The sequence below is a fragment of the Salmo trutta genome, unplaced genomic scaffold (assembly GCF_901001165.1).
Source record: "Salmo trutta unplaced genomic scaffold, fSalTru1.1, whole genome shotgun sequence".
Classification (NCBI taxonomy): Eukaryota; Metazoa; Chordata; class Actinopteri; order Salmoniformes; family Salmonidae; genus Salmo; species Salmo trutta.
In genome coordinates, this window is record NW_021822911.1 from 19436509 (window position 1) to 19456956 (window position 20448).

The following is a 20448-nucleotide window of genomic DNA, read 5'->3' on the forward strand; positions in this document are numbered from 1 at the left end:
TTCTATATGTTACTATCCAGACAACAGATTAAGACACATTTCCCACATAACGCTCATATCACAGTCACACAACTCTCCTATCACAGTCACACAACTCTCCTATCACAGTCACACAACTCTCCTATCACAGTCACACAACTCTCCTATCACAGTCACACAACTCTCCTATCACAGTCACACAACTCTCCTATCACAGTCACACAACTCTCCTATCACAGTCACACAACTCTCCTATCACAGTCACACAACTCTCCTATCACAGTCACACAACTCATATCACAGTCACAAAATGCTATTCCCAAATATACGTAATCAATTAGTTGTTTTTCAACAATATTTTAACCTGCAGGAATATTTTCACATTTCTATCTCATGGTTAGTTCCTAGGATAATGTAACTCATACATTTACATCTTTCAATAGTTCTAAAATGGGGTCCAAGTTTAAAACAATTACAGGTGCACCTTACTATCTTATACTAAATCATAAATGGTCTTAACTAGTAAACACAGATTCTAGTTTTCATCAAGTTCACACATAGCTGACTCAGCCTCAGAGCCTCCAGACTGGGCCCTGTTTACACGTCCACAAGGAATACACACTGAGCCTACTGACTTGGCCCTGTTTACACCTCCACACAGGAATACACACTCAGAGCCTACGGGGCTTTTCTAAAAACTCCACTTTGCGTGTTTTCGCTCACCTCTTTTTTAAAAAAAAATTTAAACTACGTTTGAGATGTGGTATCCACTCGGCTCGCTGCCTCTCAGAACAAAGTTGGGTCCATTTTCTCCGTTCCCGAAGTGTGGTCTCCCAAGTTAGAGGCATCCCTCGTGCACCATTTACCCAGGTCGTCAGGAGCGGTCACCAAGTGAAGATTCACATCCCCATCGTCAAATGTGCTGGTTAATTTCTTTAATATAAATTGAGGAGACAAACTTATCACACAAGTCAGTTATTCTTAAACTAAATCTTTATTCACTTATAAGGGAGCAGTTCAATACAACATACACACATAAAGTGAATCAACTGAGTGGACAAAAGTACAAAGGTCTTTTATAGCCCTTTCAACCTACATGACAAACAGATGTATAGAATGGGTCACAAGGTTAAGATTTGTATGAAAGATAGTTATAATTCTCAGCAGACAGTATCTGCTGTAAAAACAGTACTCTTTGTGTAGAGACCAGGGTCTGGCCCTGGGGTCATCTCTCCCTGACACCATATAGAACAGAAACATTAACTCATGCTCTGGAATGCGGTCTCGTTAGGTTTTATCACCCAAAAGACATTGTAAATCTCCTGTCAGTGTTTTCTCCCAGAGGCCCATCCTCAGTAGAACACAGACACAATAGTTCTAAGAACACTCTGTTCTGTTGCATAAAACAACCATTTGATGCAATAAAATAATTATAACATAATCTTGCAGTTTTGCTCTCACAGTGTCCACTGAAAATCGACTAGTAACAACAACTGGGACATAAAAGACACCCACCATGAGATCCACTAAATCTGCCCAAGAAGAGGAAAACAAAAGAAAAACCCACACCAAACTTAAAGACAGGAAGCAAACCAAAAAGGTGTCGCAACTAAAGGTGTTGACTCACCACATCGATCAAGACAACTGGAGCACTGGGCCAGACACTCTTAAATAGAACCTGGACCAGCTCAGGTGAAACACCTTCCCACTAACGAGATGGACAAGCCAGCACAGGTGTAACACATACTGACTAACGAGGTGACACCAATCAGTGCGTCCTACGTGCTAACGGGCTAGACGTGCTAACGGGCTAGACGTGCTAACGAGCTAGACGTGCTAACGAGCTAGACGTGCTAACGAGCTAGACGTGCTAACGAGCTAGACGTAAAGTCCAACCTCAAAACATAAATGGAAAAACCAAAGCCTCTAACACCTTCCCCCTTAAGACAAACATATCCTATATTTTTGTTGGACAAGTTTGCTCACCACCAACAGAAAACAACTTCCATTTCACATTTTAATCAACTACAATGCTTCACCTTCTACAATATAATCACTGGCTATCAACAATTAAAAACAAGAAAAAAACACGCATTTCTAAATAATAATATACAATAGGATTATTTTTCTCCTTTTTCTTTCTATAGAATCCTAAAACTCACTAGCTTCTAGAACTCAAGTCTTCCTAAAACTCACTAGCTTCTAGAACTCTCGTCTCCTTGGAACGAGCACAAACAAAATTCATCTCCAATACAGAAAAACATGCAGTCAAAATAAATAAAGATCCATGGCAACGCACTGGCTAAACGCAAAACACAAATCTTATATCGATTTGGGGGGAAACCAGGTTGAATCTGCTCTTCAAACTAACACAACAAAACAAAAAACACATGTAAATGGAGATATATTTTACCTCACTGGTTAGAGGACAACCTACGGAAGTCAGTCAGCTACATTTCGGAGTGATGCATTTAAATTTAGGGGTCGCTAAACAAAGGAACGCAACACTTATGTCATAACTCTTCGATATCATGCTAAAATCATTTGTGCGAGAGGAGGGAGATGAGGTTGCACGTCCTGTTAAAACTAACAGCTCAAAAACCACACGAAATCTGGGAATAATGTGTACATCACTGGTTAGAGGACAATTTATAGAAAACAGCTAGATACATTTTGATTCAAGTGCGTCACCAATGTGGTATGTGTAACACAACTCTTTTTTGTTAAATCTCATAAATAGTACTCTTTCAATTCAGAGCTTGTATTTTTCCATGAGGCTGATATCCATATCATGCTGAAATCAATAGAACAGGGGGCAAACGTTTAGGGTTCTACATTGTGACACTATTAAAATATTCATACTACAATGTTAAAACATTCTACATTGTGAGATATCATTGATATCATGTAACAACCCCTTCATGTATTTTCTGGTGTTTGATCAGATGTCTTATCGGAGAATGTTCACAGCTATAAGGCTTCTCTCCTGTGTGTGTTCTCTGGTGCGATACCAGATGGTCAGATCGACCAAAACTCATCCCACATTGAACACAGCTATAAGGTTTCTCTCCTGTGTGTGTTCTCTGGTGTGATATCAGGTTGCTTAGCTGAGTAAAACTGTTCCCACATTGATCACAGCTATAAGGTTTATCTCCAGTGTGTGTTCTCTGGTGTGATATCAGGTTGCTTAGCTGAGTAAAACTGTTCCCACATTGATCACAGCTATAAGGTTTCTCACCTGTGTGTATTCTCTGGTGTAGAGTCAGAGAGCCAGATGCAGCAAATCTCTTCCCACATTGACCACAGCTATAAGGTTTCTCTCCTGTGTGTATTCTCTGGTGTGATATCAGGTTGCTTGACATAGTAAAACTCTTCCCACATTGACCACAGCTATAAGGTTTCTCTCCTGTGTGTATTCTTTGGTGTAGAGTCAGAGAGCCAGATGCAGCAAAACTCTTCCCACATTGACCACAGCTATAAGGTTTCTCTCCTGTGTGTATTCTCTGGTGTAGAGTCAGAGAGCTAGATGTAGTAAAACTCTTCCCACATTGATCACAGCTATAAGATTTCTCTCCTGTGTGTGTTCTCTGGTGTGATATCAGGCTGCCTGACTGAGTAAAACTCCTCCCACATTGACCACAGCTATAAGGTTTCTCTCCTGTGTGCGTTCTCTGGTGCATTGTCAGATAGCTAGATTGACTAAAACTCTTCCCACATTGACCACAGATATAAGATTTCTCTCCTGTGTGCGTTCTCTGATGAATTTTAATGCCTGCTGGGGAGGTGAATCTCTTCCCACAGTCAGAGCAGCAGTGAGTTCTCTTCACTGTGGATCTCTGCAGGTGTTTATTGAGGTGTTCTGATCTGGAGAGACTCTCCTCTGCCTCTTCAGCATCACGAGGTTGTTGAGGCTCCCCAGAGGATCCACGATAGTTAAGTATCTCTCCTGTGTGAACAACAAAGTCAGACAGATGATTAAAGGCCCACAACAGCGGTAATCCACTGTAAAAGGTGATGCCAACAGCGTAGCCATGATGTTGTACAACAATTGACGTCTGTAATGAATGTTAAAATTATTTGACAATTGTCTTAAAATGACTTCTTTTCACATTAGTAGTAACATCGATGATTGTAGGCTATAAATAAGATATTCATGTTGTTGAAATCCTAAGCAGTGTGCCAGACGACTTTTGGTCTCCAATATAGGCCCCGTTCTGTGTTTGCTAAAATTGCGGCACGAGGGCAATTTGATTGCAGAAACTCCTCCCTGCTAATGAGGAAACCGAAAGTTATGGATGTACTATATCTGCCTGGAGCAAAAATGGTGAGCAAAGATTTTAGTTTTTCACAATGTATTCTGAATGTGAATGGGGAAACTCAGGGGAGTAACCTCCATTTCCAGGTTGGTTATGAGTGCATTTCACACTACTTTGGATTATAATTGTAAGGCTCATTTGAATGTCCTGCTTAATATAATGTTTGCTACAGTATTATGAATTATGTGTAATTATTGAAGAACCGTGTTAATGACAGTATCCATTTGGGTGTTGTCAATAAAGTTAAGTTTACAGATGGGCTGTGTACAGCTGCAGCGATCGGTAAGCTGCTCAGATAGCTGATGCTTAAAGTTAGTGAGGGAGATATAAGTCTCCAACTTGATTTTTGCAATTCGTTCCAGTGATTGGCAGCAGAGAACTGGAAGGAAATGCAGCCAAAGTAGGTATTGGCTTTGGGGATGACCAGTGAGATATACCTCCTGGAGCGCGTGCTATGGGTGGGTGTTGCTATGGTGACCAGTGAGTGAAGGCGGCCTAGCAAAGACTTATAGATGACCTGGAGCCAGTGGGTTTGGCGACGAATATGTAGCGAGGGCCAGCCGATGAGAGCATACAGGTCACGGTGGTGGGTGGTATATGGGGATTTGGTGACAAAACGGATGGCACTGTGATAGACTGCATCCAGTTTGCTGAGTCGAGTGTTGGAGGCTATTTTGAAAATGACATCGCCGAAGTCAAGGATCGGTAGGATAGTCAGTTTTACGAGAGTATGTTTGGCAGCGTGAGTGAAAGAGGCTTTGTTTGCGAAATAGGAAGCCGATTCTAGATTTAATTTTGGATTGGAGATGCTTAATATTAGTCTGGAAGGAGAGTTTGCAGTCTAGCCAGACACCTAGGTATTTTTTGTTGTCCACATATTCTAAGTCAGAAACGTCCAGAGTAGCGATGCTGGACGGGCGGGTAGTGATCGGTTGAAGAGCATACATTTAGTTTTACTAGCGTTTAAGAGCAGTTGGAGGCCACGGGTGGAGTGTTGTATGGCATTGAAGCTCGTTTGGAGGATTGTTAACAGTGTCCAAAGGGCCAGATGTATACAGAATGGTGTCATCTGCGTAGAGGTGGATCAAGGAATCACACGCAGCAAGAGCAACATCGTTGAACAGAGAAAAGAGTCGGTCCGAGAATTGAACACTGTGGTACCTCCATAGAGACTGCCAAAGGTCCGGACAACAGGCCCTCCGATTTGACACACTGAACTCTGTCTGAGAAGTAGTTGGTGAACCAGGCGAGTCAGTCATTTGAGAAACGAAGGCTGTTGAGTCTGCCAATAAGAATACGGTGATTGACAAAGTCGAAAGCCTTGGCCAGGTTGATGAAGACAGCTGCACAGTACTGTCTTTTATCGATGGCGGTTATGATATCGTTTAGTACCTTGAGCGTGGCTGAGGTGCACCTGTGACCAGCTCGGAAAGTGGATTGCACAGCAGAGAAGGTACGGTGGGATTCAAAATGGTCAGTGATCTGTTTGTTAACTTGACTTTCGAAGACTTTAGAACGGCAGGGCAGGATGGATATAGGTCTGTAATAGTTTGGGTCTAGAGTGTCAGCCCCTTTGAAGAGGGGGATGACCGCGGAAGCGTTCCAATCTTTAGGAATCTTGGACGATACTAAAGAGAGGTTGAACAGACTAGTAATGGGGTTGCCACAATGGCGGCGGATAATTTTAGAAAGAGAGGGTCCAGATTGTCTAGCCCAGCTGATTTGTACGGGTCCAGGTTTTGCAACTCTTTCAGAACATCAGCTATCTGGATTTGGGTGAAGGAGAAGATGGGGAGGCTTGGGGAAGTAGCTGCGGGGAGCTGTTGGCCGGGGTTGGGGTAGCCAGGAGGAAAGCATGGCCAGCCGTAGAGAATTGCTTCTTGAAATTCTCGATTATCGTGGAGTTATTGGTGGTGACAGTGTTTCCTAGCCTCAGTGCAGTGGGCAGCTGGGAAGAGGTGCTCTTATTCTCCATGGACTTTACAGTGTCCCAAAACTTTTTGGAGTTAGAGCTACAGGATGCAAATTTCTGTTTGAAAAAGCTAGCCTTTGCTTTCCTAACTGACTGTGTGTATTGGTTCCTGACTCTCTGAAAGTTGCATATCGCGGAGACTATTCTATGTTTTTGTGCTGGTCGAGGGCAGTCAGGTCTGGAGTGAACCAAGGGCTATATCTGTTCTTAGTTCTACATTTTTTGAAAGGGGCATGCTTATCTGAGGTGGTGAGGAAATTACAATTAAAGAACAACCAGGCATCCCCTACTGACGGGATGAGGTCATTATCCTTCCAGGATACCCGGGCCAGGTCGATTAGAAAGGCCTGCTTGCAGAAGTGTTTTAGGGAGCGTTTGACCGCAAACCCATAACGGATGCAGGTAATGAGACAGTAATCGCTGAGATCCTGATTGAAAACAGCAGAGGTATTTGGAGGGCAAGTTGGTCAGGATAATATCTATGAGGGTGCCCATGTTTACAGATTTAGGGTTGTACCTGGTGGATTCCTTGATAATTTGTGTGAGATTGAGGGCATCTAGTTTGGATTGTAGGACAGCCGGGGTGTTAACCTCACTAGGGTAGGGGGCACTATTTTCACCTCTGGATGAAAAGCGTGCCAAAGTAAACTTGGTAGATTTGGATAGAAAACACTCTAAAGTCTCCAAAACTGTTAAAATAATGTCTGTGAGTATAACAGAAATGATATGACAGGCGAAAACCTGAGTAAAATCCATCCAGGAAGTGGGATTTTGTTGTTGTTGTAGTTTTCCATTGACTGCCTATACAGATTCCATTGACTTAGGTCTCAAATTGCACTTCCTATGGCTTCCACTAGATGTCAACAGTCTTTAGAAATGGTTTCAGGCTTGCATCCTGAAAAATGAGAGTGTAAGACCACTCTGAATGAGTGGACCATTCAGTATCTCAGAGATTCATGCGCGAGACCGAGAGCGCACCTTTCTTGTTTACCTTTTATATTGAAGACGTTATTGTCCGGTTGAAATGTTATATATTATTTAGGCTAAAAACAACCTGAGGATTGATTATCAACATCGTTTGACATGTTTCTACGAACTTTACTGATACTTTTCAGATTTTTCGTCTGGCTGTTGTGATTGCCTTTGAGCCTGTGGATTACTGAACAAAACGCATGAACAAAACGGAGGTTTTTGGATATAAAGAGAGACTTTATCGAACAAAACGAACATTTATTGAGTAAATGGGAGTCTTGTGAGTTGCAACGATATGAAGATCATCAAAAGTAAGTGATTCATTTTATCGCTATTTCTGACTTGTGTAACTCCTCTACTTGGCTGGTAACTGTTTGTAATGATTTGTCTGCTGGGCGCTCTTCTCAGATAATCGCATGGGATGCTTTCGCCGTAAAGCCTTTTTGAAATCTGACACCGTGGTTTGATTAACAAGAAGTTAATCTTTAAACCGATGTATAACACTTGTATGTTTTATGAATTCTTATAATGAGTATTTCTGTTTTTGAATTTGGTGCTCTGCAATTTCACTGGATGTTTGCCATGTGGGACGCCCCCTAGAGAGGTTAAGCATATCCCAGTTTAGGTCACCTAACAGAACAAACTTTGAAGATAGATGGGGCCAATCAATTCACATATGGTGTCCAGGGCACAGCTGGGAGCTGAGGGGGGTCTGTAACAGGCGGCAACAGTGAGAGACTTGTTTCTGGAGAGATTCATTTTTTTAATTAAAAGCTCGAACTGTTTGGGCTTAGACCTGGAAAGTATGATAGAACATTGCAGGCCATCTCTGCAGTAGATTGCAACTCCTCTCATTTTGATGGAAAATGTTGTATTTGGGGATGGAAATTTCATAATTTTTGGTGACCTTCCAAAGCCAGGATTGAGACACGGCAAGGACATCAAGGTTGGCGGAGTGTGCTAAAGCAGTGAGTAAAACAAACTTAGGGAGGAGGCTTCTGATGTTAACATGCATGAAACCAAGGCTTATACGGTTACAGAAGTCAACAAATGAGAGCGCCTGGGGACACACAGGGCCTGGGATAACCTCTACATATCCAAAGGAGTAGGATGAGGGTACGGCTAAAGGCTTTCAGAACTGGTCGGCTCCCTCCGGTGAGGTCACGTTGACGACTGGCTCCCTCCGGTCAGGTCACGTTGACGACTGGCTCCCTCCGGTCAGGTCACGCTGACGACTGGCTCCCTCCGGTCAGGTCATGTTGACGACTGGCTCCCTCCGGTCAGGTTACGTTGACGACTGGCTCCCTCCGGTCAGGTTACGTTGACGACTGGCTCCCTCCGGTCAGGTTACGTTGACGACTGGCTCCCTCCGGTCAGGTTACGTTGACGACTGGCTCCCTCTGGTCAGGCTACGGTGACGACCGGCTACCTCTGGTCATGTTATATTGATAACTGGCTCCCTCGTCGTTTGTGTCTTATTTATTTAATCAAATAGCATGCTTAAAGCATCAGACAAGTTCAGTACATATAGTTGATTGTATAAAAACACATGGGGCGATTTGTAGAAAGAACAGATGACTCTTGGTTGACCAAGATTTATTTTAGTTGGGGACAGCACTAGAACATGATTTTGGGGCTCCCGAGTGGCGCAGCGGACACTGCATCTCAGTGCTTGAGGCTTCACTACAGACACCCTGGTTCAAATCCAGGCTGTATCACAACCGGCCGTGATTTGGAGTCCCATAGGGCGGCGCACAATTGGCCCAGCGTTGTCCGGGGTAGGCAGTCATTGTAAATAAGAATTTGTTCTTAACTGACTTGCCTAGTTAAATAAAGGTTACATTTAAATACATTTAAAAAATTGAGTTTCATGACAATCCATTTTTTACAAATCCGGCAAGGCAACAATTTTGAGAAGGGTTTAAAACAAAGGTTTCAAACCAATTCATGAATGTAATTGAATCTAGGTATGTCTTGCCTTTAATGTAATGGCATGAAAAACAATTGGCTGAATATTATACAATGACTTATCAACAGCTCTAATAATTTGCCTCCACCGGAAATCTACACTGGCAGTTATAGAATATACTATATAGCCTAGAAACCTGGTTAAACTATCATTATGACATCCTGGATGAATTCTAGAATATACTATATAGCCTAGAAACCTGGTTAAACTATCATTATGACATCCTGGATGAATTCTAGAATATACTATATAGCCTAGAAACCTGGTTAAACTATCATTATGACATCATGGATGAATTCTAGAATATACTATATAGCCTAGAAACCTGGTTAAACTATCATTATGACATCATGGATGAATTCTAGAATATACTATATAGCCTAGAAACCTGGTTAAACTATCATTATGACATCATGGATGAATTCTAGAATATACTATATAGCCTAGAAACCTGGTTAAAATATCATTATGACATCATGGATGAATTCTAGAATATACTATATAGCCTAGAAACCTGGTTATACTATCATTATGACATCATGGATGAATTCTAGAATATACTATATAGCCTAGAAACCTGGTTAAACTATCATTATGACATCATGGATGAATTCTAGAATATACTATACATCCTAGAAATCTGGTTAAACTATCATTATGACATCATGGATGAATTCTAGAATATACTATATATCCTAGAAAACTGGTTAAACTATCATTATGACATCGTGGATGAATAAATCTGAGTGGTTACACTCCTCCTTCCCCCATCCCTCAGCTGTTTACCAAACCAAGCCTCTGGGCAGCCATTTTGTTACTGTTGAAAAAACCCACACAACCCAGCAATCTGCAGATCATACAATAACAAAGCTGTCATTCCACCACTGTTTTGGTTATAAGATGATTATGGGGTTGGGGAAATGTAACTACTTTCAAATTCATAGACAGACCTATGGATGCAAGGACTGACCATCCATGATATCAACATTATAGTTTTAACCATGTTGAGGCTATACAGTGTTGATTTACATTGTTTCTAAACATTGGAGTAAAAAAAGCTTATTTGGGGTTCTGATGGGGTACAACAGTTGAACTAAGCTCATGAGGCATGTGTTATATTCTTCAAGAATCAATGGCTATAAATAACTAATATAAAAGTCACAATATGGATGTAGCTATTGCATATTTCAGCTTTAAGACCACACATCAGTTCAACAACTGCATAGTTTGTGCCTCTGTATTTAAGACAGTACTTACTAGTGTTAATCAGGGAACGGTTTCTCAAAACCATCTTATGGCTGAGTTCACCGTTAAAACCATTGGACGCCTTAAGATGCGTTTGGGAAACCGGGCCCAGATGTCCAGTTTCCTCCTCTTCTTCCTCCTCCTTTATCGATGTAACAGTCATCTCCCCCTCTTCCTCTTTCACTCCATAAACTGCATCCTCATCTTCTTTTACTGTAACATCCTCCTCTTTCACTCTGAACGCGTCTTTTTCTTCTTTCACAGTAACGGCCTCACCCTCTACTTCTTGTTTTACTGTAACATCCTCCTCCTCTTTCACTCTGAACGCGTCTTTTTCTTCTTTCACAGTAATGGCCTCACCCTCTACTTCTTGTTTTACTGTGATATTCTCTTCTTTAGCAGGAGGAGAGTAGCTCAGTGACCGCATGGTTGTGAATGTTAGCTAGCTAGGCTAATGCTAACTTAACCAGCCCGCTAGCTGAATAATAACAACAACACCGTAAATATGAAATTAAATCTGATAACTAACTAGACGACAGAAGTGGGTTTAAAACACAGAGGCTAATATACACTAACGCGTCTAAAGAGCTTTATTGTTCGGCTATTTTGTCTAGCAAGCTACCGTGGTGTCTGACTAACTGGTGCTACTGTTGAAAGAAGAGTTCCGTCCACTACATTATACGTCACACTAACAGCATTACCTTAAATTCCCACACCGCCATCTGCTGACTGGAGTGGGTAACGCAGTTGAGTAAAATGTTTATTTTGTCAGACAAAAAGTTAAAGGGTAGGAATAAGGGACATCGCTGGTGCTAAAATATTCATTAGCCCCCCCCCAAATAAATCAATATCAGTCAATATATTTTTTTTGTGATTTATTTTTTTCGTCAACCGTTCCATCGCATCTTAAACTTCTTACCGGACGGCACTAGGACCGGGGGAGGCTGCTGCTGCACTAGTGACTGTTAGACTTTCTTCAGCGAAGATGGAGGACAGAAATACTAGGAGAGAGGGGTACCCCAACACAGAACTGAACTGGATCAAAGATGGAGGACAGAAATACTAGGAGAGAGGGGTACCCCTACACAGAACTGAACTGGATCAAAGATGGCGGACAGAAATACTAGGAGAGAGGGGTACCCCTACACAGAACTGAACTGGATCAAAGATGGAGGACAGAAATACTAGGAGAGAGGGGTACCCCTACACAGAACTGATCTGGATAAAAGATGGCGGACAGAAATACTAGGAGAGAGGGGTACCCCTACACAGAACTGAACTGGATCAAAGACGGCGGACAGAAATACTAGGAGAGAGGGGTACCCCTACACAGAACTGAACTGGATCAAAGACGGCGGACAGAAATACTAGGAGAGAGGGGTACCCCTACACAGAACTGATCTGGATCAAAGATGGAGGACAGAAATACTAGGAGAGAGGGGTACCCCTACACAGAACTGAACTGAATCAAAGATGGCGGACAGAAATACTAGGATGGAAGCAAATGTAAGGGATTATAATGTCATAACGAATCATGCAAAAACATGTACAGTTGACAGGAATGTTAGTTCATGTAGAGACAAACGATTATGCATTTTTTTATCATAAAGTTCATTTATGTAAATCGTGATTTAGCAAGCTAGCTGACTTTCTTCAGCGAAGATGGAGGACAGAAATACTAGGAGAGAGGGGTACCCCAACACAGAACTGAACTGGATCAAAGATGGAGGACAGAAATACTAGGAGAGAGGGGTACCCCTACACAGAACTGAACTGGATCAAAGATGGCAGACAGAAATACTAGGAGAGAGGGGTACCCCTACACAGAACTGAACTGGATCAAAGATGGCGGACAGAAATACTAGGAGAGAGGGGTACCCCTACACAGAACTGAACTGGATCAAAGATGGCGGACAGAAATACTAGGAGAGAGGGGTACCCCTACACAGAACTGATCTGGATAAAAGATGGCGGACAGAAATACTAGGAGAGAGGGGTACCCCTACACAGAACTGATCTGGATCAAAGATGGCGGACAGAAATACAAGGAGAGAGGGATACCCCTACACAGAACTGAACTGGATCAAAGATGGTGGACAGAAATACAAGGAGAGAGGGGTACCCCTACACAGAACTGAACTGGATCAAAGACGGCGGACAGAAATACTAGGAGAGAGGGGTACCCCTACACAGAACTGAACTGGATCAAAGACGGCGGACAGAAATACAAGGAGAGAGGGGTACCCCTACACAGAACTGAACTGGATCAAAGACGGCGGACAGAAATACTAGGAGAGAGGGATACCCCTACACAGAACTGATCTGGATCAAAGATGGAGGACAGAAATACTAGGAGAGAGGGGTACCCCTACACAGAACTGAACTGGATCAAAGATGGCGGACAGAAATACTAGGATGGAAGCAAATGTAAGGGATTATAATGTCATAACGAATCATACAAAAACATGTACAGTTGACAGGAATGTTAGTTCATGTAGAGACAAACGATTATGCATTTTTTTATCATAAAGTTCATTTATGTAAATCGTGATTTAGCAAGCTAGCTGACTAGCTAACATTAGCCAGCTAGCTGACTAGCTAACATTAGCCAGCTAGCTGACTAGCTTTATGAGCTTAGTTCAACTGTTGTACCCCAGCAGAACCCCAAATAAGCTTTTTTTACTCCAATGTTTCGAAACAATGTAAATCAACACTGTATAGCCTCAATATGGTTAAAACTATAATGTTGATATCATCGATGGTCAGTCCTTGCATCCATAGGTCTGTCTGTAGTTACATTTCTCCAACCCCATAATCATCTTATTACCAAAACAGTGGTGGAATGAAAGATTTGTTATTGTTTGAACTGCAGATTGGTTGGTTGTGTGGGTTTTTTAAACAGCAACAAAATGGCTGCCCTGAGGCTTGGTTTGGTAAACAGCTGAGGGATGGGGGCTGGAGAAATGTAACCACTCTCAAATTCTTAGAGAAAGCTATTGTGGCAACCGTAACTCAACACCTAGCGACCTCTTCAAGAAGTTCAGACATCTTGGCATAACAGTTATAAGGTGTTGGCTTGACAGTCGCTGGACCCAGGTTTGAGTTAAGCTCAGGGCAACCCCCTGAATTCACTATACTATGAATACAAAGACTGGCCATCCATGATGTCATAATGATTGTTTAACCAGGTTTCTAGGCTATATAGTATATTCTAGAATTCATCCATGAGGCCATAATGATAGTTTAACCAGGTTTCTAGGATATATAGTATATTCTAGAATTCATCCATGATGTCATAATGATAGTTTAACCAGGTTTCTAGGCTATATAGTATATCTAGAATTCATCCATGATGTCATAATGATAGTTTAACCAGGTTTCTAGGCTATATAGTGTATTCTAGAATTCATCCATGATGTCATAATGATAGTTTAACCAGGTTTCTAGGATATATAGTATATTTTAGAATTCATCCATGATGTCATAATGATAGTTTAACCAGGTTTCTAGGATATATAGTATATTCTAGAATTCATCCATGATGCCATAATGATAGTTTAACCAGGTTTCTAGGATATATAGTATATTTTAGAATTCATCCATGATGTCATAATGATAGTTTAACCAGGTTTCTAGGATATATAGTATATTCTAGAATTCATCCATGATGCCATAATGATAGTTTAACCAGGTTTCTAGGCTATATAGTATATTCTAGAATTCATCCATGATGTCATAATGATAGTTTAACCAGGTTTCTAGGCTATATAGTATATTCTAGAATTGCCAGTGTAGATTTCCTGTGGGGGTCAAATTGTTAGAGCTGTTGATAAGTCATTGTATAATATTCAGCTAATTTATTTTCATGCCATTACATCAATATAGCCCAACCAGAAGAGAATAAAACCTTCCTGAACCACCACCACCTGCTGGCCTTCATAAATTCTGACGTTGCAAGTAATAGGCTACACAAGCAGTCAGCAACCTACGTTTGGAGTTCAAATTTATCTGACCATTTCTACCGATCTGCGTGCCAGTTATGATTTTCATATGCACATTTTCATGGAACAGTTTAATTTAATTAGTAATAGTATCTCAAAATCATTGTCTGTGATTAATCTACATTCTATCTAAATCTAAATGAAAATTACAAATCTAAAAGGAACTTTTATTGCCATTGCCAACAATGTGAAAATTCCCTACATAAAGCCAACAAATAAGCCATTGCAAATAAATATCCTATAAATCACATGGCCTGTCTATAACGAACTTGAAACACAGTATAAAATATTCTGGGCCCTCAGTTTCCCGCCAGTGAGTTCTGGACAGACGCAGCTGTAGGCTATTTGTTAAAGGGATAAGAAGTAATCAGGTATTTTGACATTTCCACTGGATCAGCACATTACAGTTTTTCCCTTTCGTGCCGAGTGGAAATATTTTACGAAAATACTTTGAGGAACTATTGTCATTTGCAATTGATTTTGATTAGACTTTGTTTACTTGCTGTTTGAGGTGAAGAAAAAATTACTTTGAGAAGCTCCAACTCATTAGTGGTGGTGCGTTAAGACAATCAGAAATACTATCAGACATCCCCAAATGGGCACATTTATAGACCTACATTTGCACACAGGCCAGGTAGACTAGTCCTACTTCTATATGTGTAATCAGGTGTGGGTCCTTACTCAACATTGACAGGAGTGTTTCAAACAAAATAAAATGAATAAATTGACAAAACTGACGCGTCTTGAAGAGGTCAGGTCTGGGTGGTCTGCCAGGGGCCGTTTCATTTAGTATCCGTTTGGGTCAGTTGGGGAATGATTGTATTTCCCCATAGTATGTTGTACTGAAGTTGACCGACTGAAAGGGAGTGTAACTTTATGACTATTGTTGGATTCGGGCTCAACTTTGAACATTGAGATATTAAAGACATGATAGATAAGATCGTTTCATATTGTTACACCATGTAGGAGCAATATAGACCTAGTCTGTTCATTATATACATCTACATGATGTATTGTTACACCATGTAGGAGCAGTATAGACCTAGTCTGTTCATTATAGACATCAATATGATGTATTGTGTCACCAAAATAAAGGGAAATTATATCATTTTATACTAATACAATTGCTCAGAGAAAGAGATTTAGTTTAACATGTAATTCTCAAAATGTAGGGGTCTGAATTATTGCCACCCATGTTTTTAATTCTCCAGCACTCTCCCCTTGGGAGGATAATGACACTGAAATGTTTTATGAGATTAGAGAACACATACAGAATCTCTCCAGGTCCTTGATTGATTTAGTCTGCGCTTATGTACTGCCCTGTTCAATTCAAACCACAGGTTTTCAATGGAGTTCAAGTCCGAAGTCTGAGAAAGCCATTGAAAATGTTGCTTTTGTGCCCAATTAACCATTTCTTCATGGATGTTGATGTGTCTTGCTGGAAGATCCACTTATGGCCAAGTTTCAGCCTCCTAGCAGAGAGGTAACCAGGTTTTGGGCTAAAATATCCTGGTAAAGTTAATTTATTTATTTCATACAGTAATTTTTGCTCATCTTTATCAAGGGTATCAATAACTAGGTGCTTATTTTGATATATAATCATTTGCTTCTTAATCAGAAATACAGATGTGAAGTAGAGGTTAAGTTTGTTTTAAATTTTCATAAAAAATCTGAATTAATCAAACAACACTTGTTACTCTTTGTACGTGTTGATATAATATTAATATTTAATAGAGAGAAAAAAACGTTTCCCTAAACTGCTTTATAATATTATAATTCAATGAAGAATAAAAATAATTTTCCCTCCTCAACTGCGTTTCCTCCCTCCAGACAGCAGATGGCGATATGTGTCTTTCAGGCGATGTTTCTAGTGTGACGTATAATCTAGTGGACGGAACGCTTCTTCAACAACTGCAGCCACCTCGGTAGCTCGCTAGCCGACAAAGTCGGAACATTCAAGCTGTTTGGACAATATCGTGGTTTAATTGCCACTGTGATTTAAACATAGTACTACATTTTATGTACTATTTACGTTGTAAGTCAGCTAGCTGGCTGGTTAAGTTAGAACTAGTCTAGTCGCTAATGCTAACTAGCTATTATCCCCGACCATGAGTTCACTAAGCTACTCTCCTCCTGTTAAAGAAGAGGTCTGCTGGACGGAGAAAGAAGGACTGGTGAAAGAGGAGGAGGAAGAGAAGGCTGTTACAATACAAAAACAAGTAGAGGGTGAAGCTGTTACAGTGAAAGAAGAAGAGAAAGACGTTACAGTGAAAGAAGAGGAAGACGCGTTCAGAGTGAAAGAGGAGGAGGATGTTACAGTAAAAGAAGAGGAGAAAGATGCAGTTTTTGGATTGGAGGATGAAGAGGGGGAGATTACTGTCACATTAGAGGAGGACGAAGAAGAGAAGACTGGAGAACTGATTAACACCCGTAAATACAGTGAGTACTATCTAATAAAACAGGGACATTGATCTGATTAACACCAGTAAATACAGTGAGTACTATCTTATAAAACAGGGACATTGATCTGATTAACACCAGTAAATACAGTGAGTACTATCTAATAAAACAGGGACATTGATCTGATTAACACCAGTAAATACAGTGAGTACTATCTTATAAAACAGGGACATTGATCTGATTAACACCAGTAAATACAGTGAGTACTATCTAATAAAACATGGACATTGATCTGATTAACACCAGTAAATACAGTGAGTACTATCTTATAAAACAGGGACACAAACTCTGCAGTTGTTGAACTAATGTGTGATTTTTTTACTTGATTTTTTTTAAAACTAAATATTCTAGGCCCTCAGTTAGTTTCCTGCTCTAGTGAGTTTGGGACAGACACAGCTGTAGGCTATTTGTGCAAAGCTCCACAACTCATTAGTGGTGGTGCATTAAGACAATCAGAAATACTATCAGACATCCCCAAACGGACACATTTATAGGCCTACATTTGCACACAGGCCAGGTAGACTAGTCCTACTTCTATATGTGTAACCAGGTAGACTAGTCCTACTTCTATATGTGTAACCAGGTAGACTAGTCCTACTTCTATATGTGTAACCAGGTAGACTAGTCCTACTTCTATATGTGTAACCAGGTAGACTAGTCCTACTTCTATATGGGTAACCAGGTGTGCTTCCTTACTCAACATTGACAGGAGTGTTTCAAACAAAAGACAATTAATAAATTGACAAAACTGACACGTCTTGAAGAAGTCAGGTCTGGGTGGTCTGCCAGGGGCCGTTTCATTTAGTATCCATTTGGGTCGGTAGGGGAATGATTGTATTTCCCCATAGTATGTTGTACTGAAGTTGACCGACTGAAAGGGAGTGTAACTTTATGACTATAATTACTGTTCCCTGAAGGAGGGAAACGAGGTACAACACCTGTTTGGCTCCAACCCTTCCTGGGCTCGGTGAAGAGCGATATTAAATTGAATATGACCTAAGGCTCGTATATCTGTGTTTATTATATTATAATTAAGTCTATGATTTGATATTTGATAGAGCAGTCTGACTGAGCGGTGGTTGGCAGCAGCAGGCTTGTAAGCATTCATTCAAACATTCATTCAAACAGCACTTTCCTGCGTTTGCCAGTAGCTCTTCGCAATGCTTGAAGCACAGCTCTGTTTATGACTTCAAGCCTGTCAACTCCCAAGATTAGGCTGGCAATACTATAGTGCCTATAAGAACATTCTGGGTGGCAGGGTAGCCTAGTGGTTAGAGCGTTGGACTAGTAACTGAAAGGTTGCAAGTTCAAATCCCCGAAATGACAAGGTACAAATCTGTCGTTCTGCCCCTGAACAGGCAGTTAACCCACTAAAGGTAAGAAAATATATAAAAATCTATATGAATTTCAAATGATATAGAGAGAAATAGTTATATGTTAAGAGCTTTTTTACATGGCTCATATTGCACTTTTACTTTCTTCTCCAACACAGTGTTTTTGCATTATTTAAACCAAATGGAACATGTTTCATTATTTATTTAAACCAAATGGAACATGTTTCATTATTTATTTAAACCAAATGGAACATGTTTCATTATTTATTTAAACCAAATGGAACATGTTTCATTATTTATTTAAACCAAATGGAACGTGTTTCATTATTTATTTAAACCAAATGGAACATGTTTCATTATTTATTTAAACCAAATGGAACATGTTTCATTATTTATTTAAACCAAATGGAACGTGTTTCATTATTTATTTAAACCAAATGGAACGTGTTTCATTATTTATTTAAACCAAATGGAACATGTTTCATTATTTATTTAAACCAAATGGAACATGTTTCATTATTTATTTAAACCAAATGGAACATGTTTCATTATTTATTTAAACCAAATGGAACATGTTTCATTATTTATTTAAACCAAATGGAACGTGTTTCATTATTTATTTAAACCAAATGGAACGTGTTTCATTATTTATTTAAACCAAATGGAACGTGTTTCATTATTTATTTAAACCAAATGGAACGTGTTTCATTATTTATTTAAACCAAATGGAACGTGTTTCATTATTTATTTAAACCAAATGGAACATGTTTCATTACTTATTTAAACCAAATGGAACATGTTTCATTATTTATTTAAACCAAATGGAACATGTTTCATTATTTATTTAAACCAAATGGAACGTGTTTCATTATTTATTTAAACCAAATGGAACATGTTTCATTATTTATTTAAACCAAATGGGACATGTTTCATTATTTATTTAAACCAAATGGAACATGTTTCATTATTTATTTGAGACTAAATTGATTTTATTGATGTATTATATTAAGTTAAAATGAATGTGTTCATTCAGTATTATTGTAATTGTCATTATTACAAATATATATTTAAAATTGGCCGATTTAATCGGTATGTTTTTTTGGGGGGGTCATCCAATAATCGGTACCGGCGTTGAAAAATCATAATCGGTCGACCTCTACTATGTTATTGTTTGTTAAACACTTAGTGTACAAACCCTCATTGTCAGGCTGATGTTAAAGCTAGCCAAGGAGCATTTTACTGGTTGAAGTGTTTTTTAAGTATAAAGCAGTTGATTTGCGACAATAACACAAACATATTAAGCAGGTGATTCAAGCGAGCCTTACAATTATAATCCAAAAGTAATGTGAAATGCACTCATATGCAACCTGTAAATGGAGGCTATTTTTGCTGTCAGCCTATGAGAACTCCCCTGAGTTTTCCCCCATGGTGGTGAATTAGTGAATAGACACACAACTTAATGTGAGTTTCCTTGAGTAGCACTCCTGATCTTGCACTGTAACATTCAGAATACATTGTGAAAAACTAAAATCTTTCCTCACCATTTTTTGCTCCAGGCATATATACTACATCCATAACTAGTGGTGTCCTCATTACCAGATATACTACATCCATAACTAGTGGTTTCCTCATTACCAGATATACTACATCCATAACTAGTGGTTTCCTCATTAGCAGATATACTACATCCATAACTAGTGGTTTCCTCATTACCAGATATACTACATCCATAACTAGTGGTTTCCTCATTACCAGATATACTACATCCATAACTAGTGGTTTCCTCATTACCAGATATACTACATCCATAACTAGTGGTTTCCTCATTACCAGATATACTACATCCATGACTAGTGGTTTCCTCATTAGAATGGAGGAGTTTCTACAACCAAATTGCGTGTGCATCGCTGCAATTTTAGCAAACACAGAAAGGGGCCTATATTGGAGGCCAAAAGTTGTCTGGCACACTGCTTAGGTCTTGACTGTCTTAAGATAGTCTTGTCAAATGTTGTACAACTTCATGGGTACTCTCTGGTCATCCCTTTTTACCTCAAATAAACAGTGGATTTCTGCTGTTGTGGGTATTTAACCATCTGTATGACTTTGTTGTTCACACAGGAGAGAGACGGGACTATTGTGGATCCTCTGGGGAGCCTCAACAACCTCATGATGCTGAAGAGGCAGCGAAGAGTCTCTCCAG

The 20448-nt window shown here is 39.9% G+C and overlaps 1 protein-coding gene across 1 annotated transcript; it reads right to left on the minus strand.

Annotated features, from left to right (window-relative positions):
• Window positions 1–2768: 2768 nt before the first annotated feature.
• Window positions 2769–3743, minus strand: LOC115186531 (zinc finger protein 180-like; the record flags this gene model as incomplete). The annotated part of the gene is made up of 2 exons (XM_029746145.1): window positions 2769–2773; window positions 2948–3743. Coding segments are annotated over 2 exons (801 nt in total), but the record flags the coding sequence as incomplete, so codon positions are not given.
• Between the last annotated feature and the right edge of the window lie 16705 nt (window positions 3744–20448).